At 45.6% G+C, this 17,400-nt stretch overlaps 1 protein-coding gene across 1 annotated transcript in view; it reads right to left on the reverse strand.

The window, feature by feature from the left end:
- Positions 1-1,659: 1,659 nt before the first annotated feature.
- The window catches only part of LOC147727464 (RNA-binding protein 43-like), an 84,267-nt gene continuing 68,526 nt past the window's right edge, over positions 1,660-17,400 (reverse strand). Inside the window, exons 2-4 of the mRNA XM_086961533.1 lie at positions 15,645-15,855; positions 6,398-6,492; positions 1,660-6,308 (exon numbers count right to left, since the gene is read on the reverse strand). Coding sequence (XP_086817659.1) covers positions 5,514-6,308; positions 6,398-6,492; positions 15,645-15,855 — 1,101 coding nt within the window. The 3' untranslated portion in view covers positions 1,660-5,513. The remainder of the gene's footprint in view (positions 6,309-6,397; positions 6,493-15,644; positions 15,856-17,400) is intronic.

Here is a 17,400-nt window from a genome sequence, read left to right on the forward strand (position 1 = left end):
AGTCCGGTGCTCCACTTCTGACCATTGTGATGACTCCAAATCATTGCCCAACAAACAATCCACTGGGAGGTCTGGACTAACTACAACCTTCTTTTGGCCAGTTACCCCTCCCCAGGAGAAAGCTACAATTGCCATACTGTGATTGGTAGTGACATTGCTTGCATTGGTCACCAGGAATTCTGTACCTGGCATGATCTGTCCAGGGTCCACAAAGTTAGGCGTCACCATGGTGACGCTGGCACAAGTGTCCCTATAGGCCTGAGCCATCTTTCCATTTATGAAAGGCGTCTGTCTGTATTTGCCCAAGGTATTGGGACTTATGTCAGGGGACACGTCCGCGTCCCCTGTACTGACAAGGACAGCCTGAGTGAGTGTGCCAACTAAGTTGTCACGCCCCTCAGAACCCAGGGTTAACCCTACTAAACCCTTGGGAGGCGCACTACCACTGCTGACTGTACTAGGGGGCACAGGTGCCTTAGGGGCTGCAGTGGCAGGAGTCTGCCCTCCTCCTTTCTTGGTGCACTCACTAAACCAGTGAGATTTACTTTTACAGTACTGGCACCATCTTTTGGATTGGCCTTCTTTCTTCTTTTGGGGAGCCTGACCCCCTCCCTCTTTGGGTTGTTGGGGACCTGTCGAAGACTTCTGGTCATTTTGTTCCCCCTTAGAATCTTTACCCTTCTGGTCTGCTTTCTTCTGACCACCTTGATTCTGGCCCTGGTTCTGTTTAACTCTCGTGCGAACCCATCTGTCTGCCTTCTTTCCCAATTCTTGGGGAGAGGTCAGATCCGAGTCGACAAGATGCTGATGCAACAACTGGTTCTGACAATTGTTTAAAATTTGTTCTCTCATCATCAAATTATACAATCCTTTGTAATCAGTAACCTTGCTGCCCAGCAACCAGCCCTCAAAAGCCTTAGTGGCACAATCGACAAAGTCAGACCAATCTTGAGACTGCGTTTTCTGGGTATCCCTGAACAGCACCCTGTACTGCTCAGTGGTTAGGCCGAACCCTTCAACGAGTGTATTTTTCAAGACTTGGTAATCGTTCGCATCCTCCACCCTTGTGGTGAGGAGCTTGTCTCTTCCTTTACCTTCAAAGGAGAGCCACAAGATAGCTGCCCACTGACTCTGGGGAACACCTTGCACAGTGCAGGCCCTCTCCAAAGCAGTAATCCATTTGTGGATGTCGTCCCCTTGTTTAAAGGGGGGTACTATCTTACCAAGATGTTTCGTATCGAAACTCTTTTCCCTATTGCTAGGTACATTGCTGCCACCAGTGGGGACTACCCCACTTAACTGTTGCTCTCTCGCAAAGGCAAGCCTTTCTTTGGCCAGGACAAGTTCTTCCCTTTCGATCCTCAGATTAGCTGCCCTTTCCTTAGCTTCGTACACTCTCCGCTGAGGGGACGTCATCCCTCTCTGAGAAGAGTTGCGAGAGCCATTGGTTTGAAGGGATCTGCCAGAATCTCTTGACAGAGATCGGGCTCGTCCATTCCCAATGTTAAGCTGACCTGATAGTGGCCCCAGGGGTCCCCCAGTACCGCTATCATGTTTGCTTAAGTTGGACCTGCTTAGTCTGACGACTTCTACCTGTCCCTTATCTGCCTCATCCCCAGAGGGATCCTCATCCTCATCATCCTCCACATCTTCGTTCTCAGTTGCGAGGTGGATGAGGTCAGGATCGTCTCTGGTTCCCTCGAGGGGAGGCATGTCTCCTTCTGGATTAGAAGAGCTAAGACGGGTCTCAGCTTTTCTGGCATCATAAGTCTCCAAGAGACCAATCAGAAAGGACGTGGTGGGGTTAGACCCCTGCTTGATCTTCCTGGAGTGACACACTTGTCTTAACTCCTTGAAGCGCAGCACAGTATATCTTGAAGGGATGACCTGTGGAGGGTCAACTGACACAAGGGGAGACTCGGAGTTTCCTCCTTTGTCCGACATACTGTTTCTAGTGTGGTGTAAGTGATGCACCTACCTACACTATGTGTTTACCTACTGTTCCCTTGCTAAAAGTTGCAGCCAAGGTGTGCTAAGCCTTGAGGAGCTGCAACAGCTGGTTCAGTAGAACTCAGAGTATTCTAAGCTTTAGTTATATGTACCTAACAGTACTTATGTGATCTTTCAACAAGATATTCTTAGGATACGTGTGGTAAAACAACAGCAAGCTCAAATCCCAACCGCTGCTCACCAATGTGAGAAGTTGGCCCGATATGCAACGTTCGCTATTCTAGCGACCGCTATGTATCGTTCCAACGTCCCTTATGGTGTTTGGTTGTAAGTCAACCTATAGACCAGCTATCCTAGTAGCGTGGATACGAGCAGTCTAAGGCTAAAGACTCGAGAGGGCGCGTTAAGCCAGCTGTTTACCACACATGTACCCCTTGAACACCCAGTGAAAGGACACCACACAAGTGTTATGAAAATAAACAGGATATTTATTAAGATTCACAACAGCCCTGGACTCTTTATGAGGACAGGGTACTAAGCACAAACCAAATCTCTTAGGAAAATACTTCAAGTGCACAATTAAAACAAGTGTCCGAGGACACGGAAAGTTTAAGGTCTCGGGCGGACCCGATAAGGCAAGTCGGAAGCGAGGGACTCGGGACCCTAGAGTAAAGAGGCTATGCAGGCACCGAAATGCCGAGTTACCTAGCCACGAGGGCTGCGGCTGCACAAGTCTTACAGGCGTCGGGGTCTTCGCTGACGAGCCAGGAGCCGGAAGAAAAGGAGTTGCTGGCCGGCGACCAGTGATGAATAGTTCGTAGAGATCCAAGCCTGGATCAGAGGTTGTTGATACCTGAAAGCAGAGGGGACCAAGTTCGTACTACTAGCCAGTAGTCGGAGGGTACCAGGATGGCACCGGTTGGCCGTCACCTCGACCAGGTGAGTGGGCGACGCTAGGCTCTGCAGTCTCACGGACCAGGAGGCGTTGTCGGCGACCACGGCGGAGGTGCGAGCTGTCCCACGAAGGATGATGCTGTCGGCGTCGCTGGGCCCAGGATGGGGCAACAAGCCTTGGCAGATCTCAGGGCCACGTGGTGGGCCTAAGATGGCGTCTTGAGTGGACCAGGAGGGCCCGGGGTGCTTCTCGCAGAGATGGAAGCAAGGGCCAGTCTGGAGCAACCAGACCAGCAGTGTTGATTGTCGGATGTCGTCACAGAAGGGCACAAGCCAGCGGCTAGTGACCAGACAACGTGCTGAGCAGCGAGCAGAAGGGCCCCACGCAGATCGTGGAGATGCTGGGAGACTGCACTTCGGTGCTAGAGCGGCTCAGGGTCGGGGCTTCTCGGACCCCAGAGCACTCACCAGGGAATCGCTTCGATGGTCGTGCTGGTTTAAGAGCGTGCAGGTTCTGATGATGGCCGGTCCCTCGAGGTCTCGTCGCACCCACAGATCACAGCTGAGCTGATGACGTGGGTAGAGGTCAGAGGTGCCAGGGAAGCCGGTTCTCGTCGAGCTGGGCCGTCGGATCCTTGAGGAAGGACTTGCAGCAAACCGCAGAGTTCTTAGATGGTGCCCGCTGATGCAGGGTGACTACTCCTTAGTCACAAGGGAGAAATCTTGAGAAGAGTCTTGAGTGTCCTTTCGTAGAAAGTAGTTCTTGATTCAAAGATGATCTAATTTGGAAGGGTCCCCGCTCCGGCCTTTATCCTAAAGAAAGGGGTGGGTACATGACTAGGTCCTGCCCTAAGGGTGGGACCAGGAAGGGGTAGTTACACCCCTGCCGGACTTTCCCCAGGCCAGGGCTGGCGCCCCTGGAACTGGTTCTGACCGGCAGATGCGTAGTGAGCACCGGGGTGCCACTCCGCAGTCACCTTCTCGCAAAAGCCCTACCTACCCAGAATACACAAACCCTGTCTGGGACGGTGCGAACACCGCCCTCGACAGGAAACCCTTTGTCCAAGCGCCCCTCACTGGAAGGACTCCCAGCAGCAGGAGGTCAGACTCGTGTCTGTGGTGGCAGCATCCATTTTGTGGAGCTGAGGCTTTAGTTAACTTTAACCGGGGTTCACAGTTACGTACATGTCGTGTCCCTCTAGAAGGGCGGAATGCTAACCTCATCGCCAGGGTTGGTGAGAGGGCAGCATCCCGATTCGTATGACACCTTACTCGACATGCCTTGATAACGAGACACCGAAGTTACCGATGGGGTACGCGTTATCATGGAACAGCCATTGGGTCTTGGTTCCGCAAGCTGCAACCGGGCTCGGCTCGGGCCGGAGCCTAGTCCACACGAGCCCATGCACTCTGCCTTCAGGATTGTCAAGGCCTGCCATAGGAGTGACTGATAGGAACTCGAGTGTCCATTGTATGGTTAGATATAGGGCTACTAAATCTAAAGCAAAGTGTGATTACACGACTTCGCCCCAGCTGTCATGCAGCCAGTTGTGTCAAATTTGGGCGGCCAGCCAGGGGTGGCATAATACATGCTGCAGCTCCTGGCGGCCCTGGGTACACCTATGCCCTGAGTTACAGGGTCTGATAAGGTGGCCCAGTACCAATTGGTAAATGCACCTAGGGTACATGTCGTAATTTAGAAAGAGAACAGCCAGGCTGTGGGTCTGATTAGCAGGCCCACAGCCAGAGAAAGTCGTAAACCAGTGAAACAAAAGCAAAAAATCTGGGTGATCATAGGATTGCAGACCCTACTCTCCTACACCCCCCATTCGGGCCTTCTTTATTTTTCGAACTTTCAGTAGCCCTGTACGGGAGGAGCGCAGATCCCGTAAAGGCTCTTAACAAGTAACCAGACTCTGTAGCGGGACAGGGGCTTTACCGCTCAAGATACGGTGACACGTGGAGAGAGCCTTAAACTCCACCCTTCTCCTGACAGGAAGCCAATGTAAGGCCTGGAGCGCTGCTTTAGACCGATGTCTCCTGGGGAGCCTCAGAACTAAGCGAGCGGCTGCATTTTGCAGCACCTGGAGGCGATTAATAGCCTTTCCCGTGGCCCCCAGATACAGCAAATTGCCATAATCTAGGCGCCAGGTGACAAGGGCATGCACTAATGTCCAACGCGCTGTGATGGGTAGGAGATCCAGGACCTTCCTTAGGGTTTTCAGAACACCAAAGCATACCCCTACCACCCGGCCAATCTGAGGGCCAAAGGCTAGGTCAACATCAACCCACACTCCAAGATTCCTTGCTTCCTGGCAGGGGACTGGGGTTTCTCCCAGGCAGGGTGGCCACCATGCCGACGACCAAACAGATGGTCCTCCCCCACCACGAGTACCTCGGTCTTGCTACCGTTTAGTTTCAAACAGTTGGCGGACATCCAGGTTGCCAGTTCTTGCTTCTTAATATTATTCAATATTATAATCTAGCTCTAAAAAGCATCTAAGAAACATTATTTTTTTGATATTCAGGTCTACTTAGGACACTGCTCTTTTGAGATATTGCCTTTAGTTAACTTCTGTTAATATCTTAATACACATAACATTAAACATGTATATCAACTACCCAAAAAGCATTCAGAATTCCAACTCCAACATCATAATATCGCTGCTCTAACTATGGTCACCTGCAGGTCTGTTCAGAGGCATATCCTGGCCTTTGTATAAACTCCTTTCGGTCAAAGCTTGCATAAAAAAAGAAATATCAGAGGCACGCCCTATTAAGTCAATATATATACCACATGGAATAACAAGAACTTCAGAAAACTGATGTTTTAACTTATTACACTCATCAATGATATGTCTCTCATTTTGTTTGTCATCAAGATAAATTCTCTCTTTACGCAGTACAGGTTGTAGATTTTGATACAAAATCTGTATGTCCATTTTGGCATGTTCAACTTGCCTACTATCAGTGTCTGCACCAGCAGGTTTTAAACGTAGCATGGTAATATCATCATCTTTCGTCATATCACATTCAACACTATACGTGTTTAAACATTTATCAAAGTCTTTCCTACAAATATCCTTCATGAAAAGGCATACATCCGTATCAAGAAAGAGACTTGAACTCTCAATATTATTCTCTTCTCTGAATGATAAAGAAGAATCCAAACGAAGTTTCAACTCTTGCGTTGTGCTAGCCGTTGGGATCTCTTCTGAGCTTTCCCCAACTCTTGAAGGCAGATGAGCCCTGCCTTTTTCTGCAACAGAGTTTTTGTGCACAAGAAATTCTCTAAGTCGTCTGATAGCTGGGAAGGATCCTTCTACTGTGACTTTTCCATCTGATGTCAATGAACTAAAGAATAGGTCAGGGACATTTTTCTTCAGTTCTTCTACAAGATCTTCTAGAAGCCATTGTTCACAAAAAAGGGACAAATCAAGGATAGCAGAGGCAAATGTAAAGACCTAAAAAGGAAAAAGAGCAAAAGGTCAGTGAACTACAGAAATGATAATGAAACAGTCAGGAGCATAGTGTGTGCAGTGAAAAAACTCACATGTTCCCCATAGCGGACTACTTTCAGAGGGACTGAGTTAGGAAGACGACGATCAGTTAGAATATGCCCATTTTTCTGAAGAACCATTTCAGCCACTAAAATGATACAGTAAAGTCAATGAGATCTTTAATCCATACAAGACGTGTATTTCTTACAGGTACAAAATGGATTTCCACACGTTCTAGAGATGAAGATCATGTACTTGAATCACAATGAAAATGGCACAGTGCGGTATATATATTTTGAACTGGCATAGAGCAGACTGTAACCTTGCAAACTACATAAATCTTGTGGCGGGAATATTACATTATTCCTGGGTGGAGGACACATATTGGACCAGAACATTAGCACCAACATCACGGAAGTGGTACCTTCAAGTTGAAAATCAGGTACTTTCTATAATGTCAGAAATGAGGACGACATGCTTACCACAAAATAAGAATGGTTGCGGAAGAGTAAAATTTGGGAGGCAGAGGAAGAACTTTGGAAGAGCACTGCACTATAGTAAATCAGACAATGGTTGAAAGTAAATAAAAGTGGGGATTTAAGAGCTGCAAGAGAGCTGTAAAAGAAACATGCGGAAAAGACCATCTGAAAGTCCGAGCAAAATTATTACAGGTCAATGAAAACCTTGATATTCTTTCCATGAAGGTAAACTATCCAACAAGGAGAACATTCATAAGGGAGAAAGTCTACTAGCATACACGTGAAAACCACCCCCAAATATTCCATGGTACCATAACAGCCGTTTATGCACTGAAAATGACACTACAAATAAATCATTGCAACAATGTAAGCATTCACTGCATAGTCCAAGAAACTGGCACAGATATTATCAACCAGAGTGGTTTATTAGTGTCCAGCATTTACCCTACCTTTGAGCACAAAATTGATCACCAAGTACCTTCTTTAGCACTTGACTCTCAGGGCAGTTGAGACTAGCAATCCAAAACTCACTCAGGGAGGTGGTGTGGGAATTTCTGGACTCATTAAGCCACCAAGACAAGTCAGTAACAGAATGTCCAATCAGTGTGTGTACAGAAGTACTTTCCTGTTAAATCACTCACACACAATAATAAGCATAAGACTTCAAAGTATCATATTAGCATGGGATTTATCATAACCCTGAAAGGAAACAGTTCATGGTGAGAGTGGTATGTACCATCTTCGTGGGAAACAACTTTCCCAGGTGCTCATGAGCTACTGTCTCTGGGATTCCCCTGGATCATAAAAGAGAGCTCGAGAAATCGTAATGGTATGGATGGAATCACACCCTAGTTCTCAGTTATCAAGAGGGTCGGGTCTCGCACTGTTCCCCCTTAGCTCCCGTATCCCTAATTGAGGTTACCCCTGTATTTCACTTTACCTTCGATGTTGTCAATAATTACAGCACAGACATTGCCATGCGTTGTGTTCGGCTCTACTTGCAGGGAGTGGCTAGGATTGACTGTTTAACAAATTAGAGAGTGCAATCAGCCACTTTAGGAAGGAAGTGTCGTGGCACTGAACAGAAAGAGACAGCTATAAATAACCACAGCAAAGGTGATCCCCCAGATGTGATCTACCATTAGTGAAGAAGAAAGCATGCAGGTGTTGTCTAAAAACAGATAGATTTGAACTGGAAAAATAGTGGCTGAGAATTCCAGGCTGTATCACCACTGTGAGGGAGTGGCCACACATTCATTCTAGACCTTTACCTGACAGGCAGACTGAGATGTGATAAAGACAAGAGGACTGATACCAGGAATATAGTGAGGCCATATAAGACATCTGTCCACCATTTTAGATGGGTTTGTGGTCAGGCACAAAGCTTTAAACAGACATCTTTTGTGGACAAGCAGCCAAAGTAGCTTCTTGAGCTCACTGGAAATTGATGAAGATTTTTGCAGACCCAAAATCAGTCACCTGCCGCATTCTAAAGCATCTGCACTCTGATTAAAAGAGTTAGCATGTTGCTGCACTGCTTCATAGCACAGGAGGGGGCAGGAGAACCAAAGGCCCCAGAGTGTGTTGCGGCAAAGCCGCCGCCCACGTTGCTGCTCTGCGCCTGGAGGCACGCATATCTGCTGGTCGGGTGTACCGATGCATGCGCCCGTGTGCGTCCGCCATCGGCCGACATAGGCCGGGCAACACCTCTTGGTTCACCCAAAGGACAAAGGTACTGTTTTTGTCAAATCCCTTGGCACTTTGAAGGAGGCTTCGTTTAGACTGTACGAGTGCTTTGCTCTCTCTTATCTTTTTTAATAGCACTGCATAACTTGATGTCTGGGCGGGTCAGCCAGCCAATCTAAGACAACAAGGCCCACTGCCTGATGCAATATACGTTATCTCTCTGTGACACCCTATTCTCTACCATAAGTGTGCAAGGTTTGCAACAATGGGCAAAAGGAAAATGACCGCTGGGGAAACAGCAGGGAATATGGTAACCACCATAGACTCTTTTCTAATCAGGGCAGCTAGTGTCATCTCTAAAGATATAGCCCTGACCGAGAGGAGGCTTTCCCTGGAAACTGAGAAAATTACTCCTGATTCTATATCCTCAGATAATCATGAGGCATCAGGGGAGGTATCTGGTTCTTTGCCCACAGCAATATTATCTACTATGATCATGAATGACAAGGCTGGTGAGGGAACAGCAGAAGAGGACATCTCTACTATGATCATGAATGACAAGGCTGGTGAGGGAACAGCAGAAGAGGACATCTCAAAAGGAAGAAGGCTGGGGAGAAAAAGAGCAACCCAGACTCTATCACAGAATAAGGCTTCCCCGTCAGCCAATATTGACTTGGAGAAATTTTTAGACAATCTATTTCCTAGGTTGGAATCCTCGTTGAAAGCGCTGTATGCTTCCATTTTGTTACGGCTTGAAGGTATAGACGCCAAGCTCAGTTCTTTTTCCCTGCTTGCCCCTGGGCCTCAAACCCACAGTACAAAGCCTGTGGCTGTGAGGCCAGTTGTGCGGCTGTGCTCACACCCACAGGATTGCTTAGCAAAGGGAATCCATCCGATGAGCCCAGTCGTCTAAACCAGGAGAGTCAAATCCATATGTTATCCACTGAGGGGGAGGGCCAAGGGACAGGGATCATCCGTGCCACTGATATCCTGGACACCACTGTTCAGGTGGATCACCTGCAAGGGGCATAATCATCAAATGGGATCAAAACTCACACATCCAACACGAGTAGAACCCTAACAGCCTGAGTGGTAATTCCGACTTCCTTAAAGCTGCCCCCAGAATCTACACCTCTAGTGGCCATCTTATTGGGAGTTCCACCAATTACGCAAGGATCGAAATAAACCACGTTGGATCTTATGCACAAGTTCACTCATTTGTGCGACAGTAACATAGTAAATGGGCAATATTTGTCCCCCCATGTTATAATGGTCAGAAGAGTGGGTTGGGTGGGTCATAGGGTGAGGAAAAACGTTGAGGGGGGCTGTTTCGTAGTTAATGTAAGACACCCTGTACATGCTAAAGAGCTGGTTGAGAGTCACCTCATGCAAGTCTCTAAAACGACAATCAAGGTTGTTCCCCTTCAACACTTTTATCCCACTGACTCTTTTCTTCTTGATTGACATGGACGGTCCATTTTCAGGCTAGCAAGGACCACCCAGGGAGATAGTGGTAGGATCGCACTTCCACTAGCCAACAGATTCAAACCCTTGCTAGGTCTAGATGGGCTAGATGGCAACGACTGACTATTACCAGCCTAGGCAGATTTGTTGGGCCCAAGGCCCGCAGGCCAGGTGGGTAATTCATTTATTTCATCGCCCAAGCCAGATTCTAAAACTCCCGTTCCCTTTTGTATGAAGATTATGTCCTGGAATATAGCGGGACTGGAGTCTAAAAGAGATGATGCATTATGGTGGAGTTCCCTTGCATGCTGTCACATAATTGCTTTACAGGTAACATGGGATACTAAGGAGACTTTTTCTTGGATGGCTTTTCCTCTTTTTTCAAATGTACTTCCCCACCTCCAGTGGGCAGAGCCAAGGGTGGTCGTCTTCTCTGGTCTCACTCACATTAACTTGTACTACCAGAGTTGTAGACAGTCACTCACCCCACTTGTTAGCAGTAGAGCTGTTGTTCATAAACCATCCCCCCCTGTTGGTTGTACATTTTTACAATTCTATTTGTAGAAATGTTGATATTGAACATATTACAGTACTAGTGGGGTCTTGAACAATATGGGGAGAGGAAACTTTCTTACTATGCGGTCAAACTCGTAGCTGATTTTACAACACATCAATGTCAGCTTGATTGTACTTCTGTAAAGGGCCATGCAAATAAGTTACCGCTTGTGTCCCATTTTGAACACTCGGAATCAGGCATTCTTATAGAAAAGCTCCTCGCAGGTAACAATCTGCTTTGCTTAGAACAGACTGGAGTGGATGCTCCTGTTCCCACCTAAACAGGCAAAGTTTCCTCGCGCATTATTAACTTTATAATGCTCTCCGCCCCTTTAGCGTCAGCAGTTCATAAACTCAGTCTCCAGGAGTAGTTATAGTGATCATAAACCCTTAACGCTCAAGCTGGTTCATTCCTTTGGCTCACACGGAGGGGAGGGAAGGAGCATTCTAAATTCTGCTATCATCATAAAAGACCAAGCATGTAGGTTAAAATGGGAGAAGGTGATACCGGAGACTTTTTTTTTAGATAATCTGTATGTAGAATGTGCAGACGAGATTTCAATCTGTTTGGACAGGGGAACGCAGGAAAGAATTGTTCTCGATGCTTTTAACAAACTAAGGAGATAGCCGATAACCTAACCACCAACTGCAGGTACAAAAAAGGAGTTAAGGAGAAAAAATGGTTTGATGGCACCTGCTCTAAGGCTCACAGGAATTTAATGCTGGCCCTTAAGCAAATTCCGAGGGATGAGTTTGGGTTCAGGTCTTGTAGGAGGGCCTACAAAATCGCAATCCAGCTGAGGAAGAAGGCTATCAGGGAACGGGCTTAGGAGGCCCTCGGGCAGGCAAGTGTGTTGACCAAGTTCCGGGAAGTGGTCAACAGGCCCTTTTTTCAGATACAGCAGACTCTAAAATAGATTGCACTATAGCTGCAGAGACATGGGTTCACCACTTTTAAGGAATATACAGTGGCGATGAGCTAGTGGGGTCCGACGCACTGTGGGAATTCTGTGCCATTGCATTTTAACACAGATGACGTACATAAGGCCATCCTGGCCACAGCCAGTGGGAAGCCGCCAGGTCCGGATGGGGTTCATTCGGGCCTGTATAAAGCGAACCATCCGGCGAGGGCCAAGATATTGACTTGGGTTTTTAACGCGGCCTGTCTGTGTGGCTTCCCCTCTTCTTGGTCAACGGCCAATATTTTATCTATTTTCAAAGAAGGCTCATGAGACCACCCAACATGTTATCGAACAATTTCCCTTGTAGATTCAGCTGCAAAAATTATGGGAAAGGTGATCCTGGAACGTTTAACCTCCTGGATTAGCGAATTTTAATGTCATTTCAGACTTACAGTACAGTTTAAGGCAGGGCAGAGGGACGTTAGATCAATGTATTAATTTACACATTGCTAAGAGGAGATCCTTTCATGTGGCATTTATGGATCTAACTTCGGCATTCAACCGCGTCAACAGATCCAAGCTGTGGTCTACTCTTTTGGATCTGGGTATGGACGTAGATTTGGTGGCTTTCCTACATTCTGTCCATACTAACATTACTGCTGCAGTGAGATACAATGAGGGCGGCTGTGTGTCTGCCTCTTGGGAGGTCAAAAGAGGGGTTATGCAGGGATGTATTTAGGCCACCCTTACTGTATACGCTTTACATCAACAAGCTAGGTTATGTCCTCTCAGCAACCAGTAAAGACATCCAGAGAGCCAGCTCTAAACATATTCCTGCACTTTTATACACAGATGCCATGGTGTTGTTTGCTAGGACTGTTGTAGGTCTTCAAAAACTCCTAAATGCTTGTATAGTTTTATGGACTCGCTCAAAGTCATAACTCATTGTACCAAATCCCATACTAGGACGCTCGGTACCCAGAAGGCTGTTAGGCGTACCTTCTAATTAAAGTCTCAACGTTCCCTTACTTGGATATGATGTTTGATGATAGAGGTTTGTGGGTTGTGCAAAGAGCACACGAAAAGAATGTTTTGGCAAGGGCAGTGGGGGCAACCATGGACTTCCCAAAGAGACTAGGGGCAAAGCCTGTACTCACCCGGGTAAATGTGTATAGATAGAGATAAATGTAATCCAATGGCCACTTATGGATGTGATGTGTGGAGGTACAATAATGTGAGAGACTTGCAAGCGGTGGAAAACAAATTAATGTGCAAACTCCCCCCGCCCCCCCCGCACTCCTGCCTTCATGTTGCACGAGGAGCTTGGTCTGGGATACATCTCTGATCATATCGCAGTTGCGCCTTTAATGCGCTGGATGAGAATCTGGTCAAGTCCAGCACCCACTTTAAATCAACTTCTAATAGCGGATTGTACTGCACTTGAAGAGGTCTTGCGTATTCCTTGGTTAAGGTATATCTTGTAGCAGTTGAGGCTGCTAGGCTGTCCTGATTTGTATACAAACCCAATGCCTTTACGCCCAAGTGACATTAGGAACATTAAACACCTGCTTCTGGCTAGGCTGCAGGGGGGAAAGGGAACTTGCTAAGCCTTCGGTGAGAAAATATATCACACTAAGTTCAAGCCCACAGGCGCAGCCCTATCTGTCACTTGTTAACAATGCTCACCATCGCTTCTTGTATACCAGATTTAAATGTAATCTCATCCACTGGTTATTAGCCTTTCCTAAATGCTTCTCGAAGCTTGGTGCCTCAAAGCCATGTCCATGTGAAAACTTCTGTGATCAGGATACCCTGCATTTTACATTCTATTTGTGAATTCTATGACCCCCTACAGAAAAGATTCATGCTTTCGCTCCTTTGATCTGACCAATTTGTCCAAGTATGGCCAGCATTATTGTATCTACAAATGATTTCCTCTCCTATGGTTTGCTTCGGGGTCGCAAGCTGCTTTTCAGTGGCTTTAAGACTCAGGAAGAAGATGCTCATGGTCTAGTAAACCTGAATCTGATTAGCGTTCCTTGGGCATTACTTGTGCTTATCTAATGACGGCATATTGTATGGTTTGAACCTGTTGCTTTCTGATTACACCAATGTACTGTCAAATTTGCACTTTATCTGTTGAATTTTACATTTCGAACTGCCTTTACTCTTACTTGTTTGTATAAATAGTCTTAGTTATGTTATTCGCGTTAATCGGATCTGCTATGTATTTATGGTCTCTTTTTAGGCCTTTTTATTTATAAGAGTATTTGGTACAACTGTTTTTATTTGTGCGCTTTTATGGCCTTTACTGGCCAAATAAAGAATCTTTGACTGACTGATATTCTAGTAGTCCTACAAGTAGAAAGTTGAGTTGCAGTAGTCAATCCTAGATGAAATGCATGCTTGAATCAGGTATTTTCTAGCCGACGAGGGGAGAAAGGGAAGTATTTGTTTTATTCTGCTCAGAAAAAGAAGGGGGCAATATACTGCCCCTGTGCAGAAGGAGCAGCAATCATTTCCACAACCAGATTGGATGCAGAAGCAGGATTGCTGTGCAGAGCAAGGTTGAGAGACAATGTCACCACCAGTTGGAGAGGGGATGTGAATATCACAATGCTTGCAAAAAACAAAAACAAAAATCAGGCTCTTGTAAGGACTTCCTCAGACCCACACACATATCCACCACCACACACAAATCCACCACCCACACAGCTATGCGTCCACCCTAGATCAGTTCTTGTTTGTTGCTGCCAACCTCTGTATACCAGTAAGTTGGCTTCTTGGTGATGTTTACTGTGGACAGCGGACAGGGACAGGGACAGGGAAGCCCCCCCTTCCAAAAACAAATAGCTGTGCCAATCTCCCAGGCCCTGGCCCAACAGAGGGGCTTATTTTTTTTAAAGTGCGGGTGCCTGTTCTGTTTTCATACAGGAATGCAGTTCGTACGCTGTCCCGGATACCGTTAAAAAAATACATTTGTTTTTGGAACCAGGGTAGGTCTCACCAGGCCTAGAGGGGCAGGGTATACTTTCCCTGCTCTCCTATATATTTTTCTAAATAATTTTACAGGACGGGGACCCCTTTGATAATGTGTTGGCAGCCCATCAGATCTATCAATCTGTGGGATCCACAGATCCTCGGCGGCATGATAGATACATATATTTTGAATGTTAATTTCTCAAAAGCTACATAACGGATTTACACCACATCACAAAAAGCATGGTTTCCATTCCAAGATCTAGCTTTCTTCCCAAATTTGGTGTAATTCCATTCAGTTGTTGTGGCTGTAGCTGTGTCTAATATTCCTATGGATATATTGCATGGGGAAAACACATTCCCCCTCCCCTCCCCACCCCACCCTTTTCTCTGCCCCTGCTTGATAGATTACCTTGAAATCTTCTAATAAGAAACGGAGGTAGATGAGAATTGCTTTGAAAGTTTTGTGAAAATTCATCAAACGAAGTCAAAGTTATTAGACTACCAAAAAATCCATTCTATATGGAAACGTGGTCCTAACTATAACTAATAAGTGGCGACTGCCACTGGGTAAAATATATTTTTTTTTATTTAAGAATAGTTCCTATGAGGTGTTATTTAATTCCCTTCCTTAATTAATTCCTATAGGAGAGTGTGGGCCATTTGTGATGCTTACTTTCTTCAAAGCCGGTCTGGAGTACATTTACACCTGTTTTGATGCCTTTAGGACTGTTGTAACTTTAGATTGATAGTCTTTGAATAGCAACCCGCTTACTCTTTCGTAGGTTTGTGTTTGCATTAGAATGTTCCTCCCTAAATCTCTCCCACTTAGTAATAGATATTCAAAATTTTTCCACAATTCCCTATTACATCCCACATTTGTTACTATAGCGTACACCTATGTGTGCAGACATTTCTGCACAGAAACGAGAGGAAGGGGACGAAGGCATCAGCTTTGTGTAATGCATTTTGTGGAACATGATTAGAACTACTTTAGTTCTACTTTATGTGCTAAGAAATGCAGTTTGTGAATTGGGCCTATTTAGTTTACAGAAGGTTTCAACCTACTGGTTATCTTTTGATATGTTCATAATATATCTATATTATATAACAGGCGTAAGACAAAAAAAAAATTCCAGTAACAACAAACGGTCACAATAAATTTTGGAAAACAATACGTTTTTGCTTAACTAATGTCATGTTTTGTAATCTAACAATGGGTTGTACACAAATACCTTTAACATCTTCAAATGTTACAAATGCGACTCCTTTTGCTGTTGTTGGGTAGGTAACCTTTTCCACATCTCCACCGCCATTTTTCACCTTTTGAAAATGGATCGTCAGTAGGTCCTGAATGACTTCATCTTCAAGTACTCCACTCGGGATTCCATGAACACTTACGGTTCGTATTGCCGCTACAACATTTTCTACACTAGATCCAGCAGCCTAGAGGGAGAAGGCACGACAATAATAAAGATAAATGGCTAACAAAAACCGATAACTGGTATTTACACACAGCAGCCCTATCAAAATGGAAACTGCAAATTGAATTCCAGTCCGTAACAAGCCTGAGCCAGTAGGGCGTGAATGTGCCTCTCCGTCTACCTAGCCTACGGTATTTCCTGCTACAACCGGATGGAGCAAAAATGAGCTGGATAGATATTGATTGTGTAAAAAATGGCTGTAATATACCGGTTGATCCAAATTATTACAAGTATATAATCATGCTGGTTTGGGCCATTTCAATTCCTTATATTTGGCAAGACTTGTGAGTGAACCAGGAGGTGACCAATCTCTGTTCATCATAGATTAGTGTTGGGCAGTGAGAATGGCAATCTGATGTTGTATACAAAGACAAAGGATGACTCCCTGGAATGACAATGCTCTAGAAGCCACAGTCCAGAGGGCCAAGGTTTCACATGCGGAGTAAGGAGAGAAAGTTCTAGGATTTCAGGTTCTGAGACTATCAGCTATGTCCTTCATCACAGGGAGATTAGAAAGTCCTCAGCTTTTCACAAGCTTCAAACAAGTCACATTATCACATCCCCAACCTGCTGAAGAGAGGCCCACATGCAAGCATATTTGAAAGTAGATTATCACCATTCATATGCTATCATTCATGCCAATTATTGATCCATGGAATTCAACATGTTCTTGAGATGAAGGAACACCTCGCCCTCTTCTTCTGACAATGAGATATGTAAAGTGTATTTTGGACTTCTTGGTTTCTCCTGCATTTTAAACTGTTCATATATCTGAAACTTAAATAATTAACTTGTTAGAATTTCTAATGAACTAAAACATTTGATTTATTTTTCTTAAGCAAACTTTACCTTCAGACACCTGTGATCCATTCACTTTGTTTTGGAACAAATAGAGCAATATTACTTGCTCTTTAAGCGGTATTCCAATCAGAAAAACCCAAAACATATGTTTATTTTATTTTGAAAATTTTTATTGCGCAAACAAATACCCTAGGGTGTCTCGGCGCATGTGTGAGCTAGCAGGACCATATTAGTAGAGTTCACTGGTCAAACAGCCATGTCTTTACGAGCCTCCGGAAGCTCATCAGGTTAGGGGCATTTTTGATATTTAGTGGAAGAAGGTTCCAGAGTTTTGGAGTGGCCACTAAAAAGCGACGGTCTCCCCAAGTTGCCGTTCTAGTGCGAGGTACAGGAAGAAGGCAAGTGTTGGCAGATCTCAACAGTCTTTTGGGGGTGTACAGCTGGAGTGCCTCAGTCAGGAATTTGGGTCCTGTGCCATGCACTGCCTTATAGGCAATGCAGAGGGCCTTGAACTTAATACGGCTCTCTACTCTGAGCCAGTGAAGCTGGCGGATGGCAAGAGTAGTAGGCTGGCGGCGAGGGATGTTTAAAAGAATTCTGGCAGCCGCATTCTGTACCGACTGTAACTTTGACAGCACAGATTTCTGGGTGTTGAGGGAGGAGGGCATTTCCATAATCCATTTTGGAAAATACCAGAGTGGTAACT

This window comes from Lissotriton vulgaris, chromosome 3_1, assembly GCF_964263255.1.
Source record: "Lissotriton vulgaris chromosome 3_1, aLisVul1.2, whole genome shotgun sequence".
In the NCBI taxonomy this organism is placed as follows: domain Eukaryota; kingdom Metazoa; phylum Chordata; class Amphibia; order Caudata; family Salamandridae; genus Lissotriton; species Lissotriton vulgaris.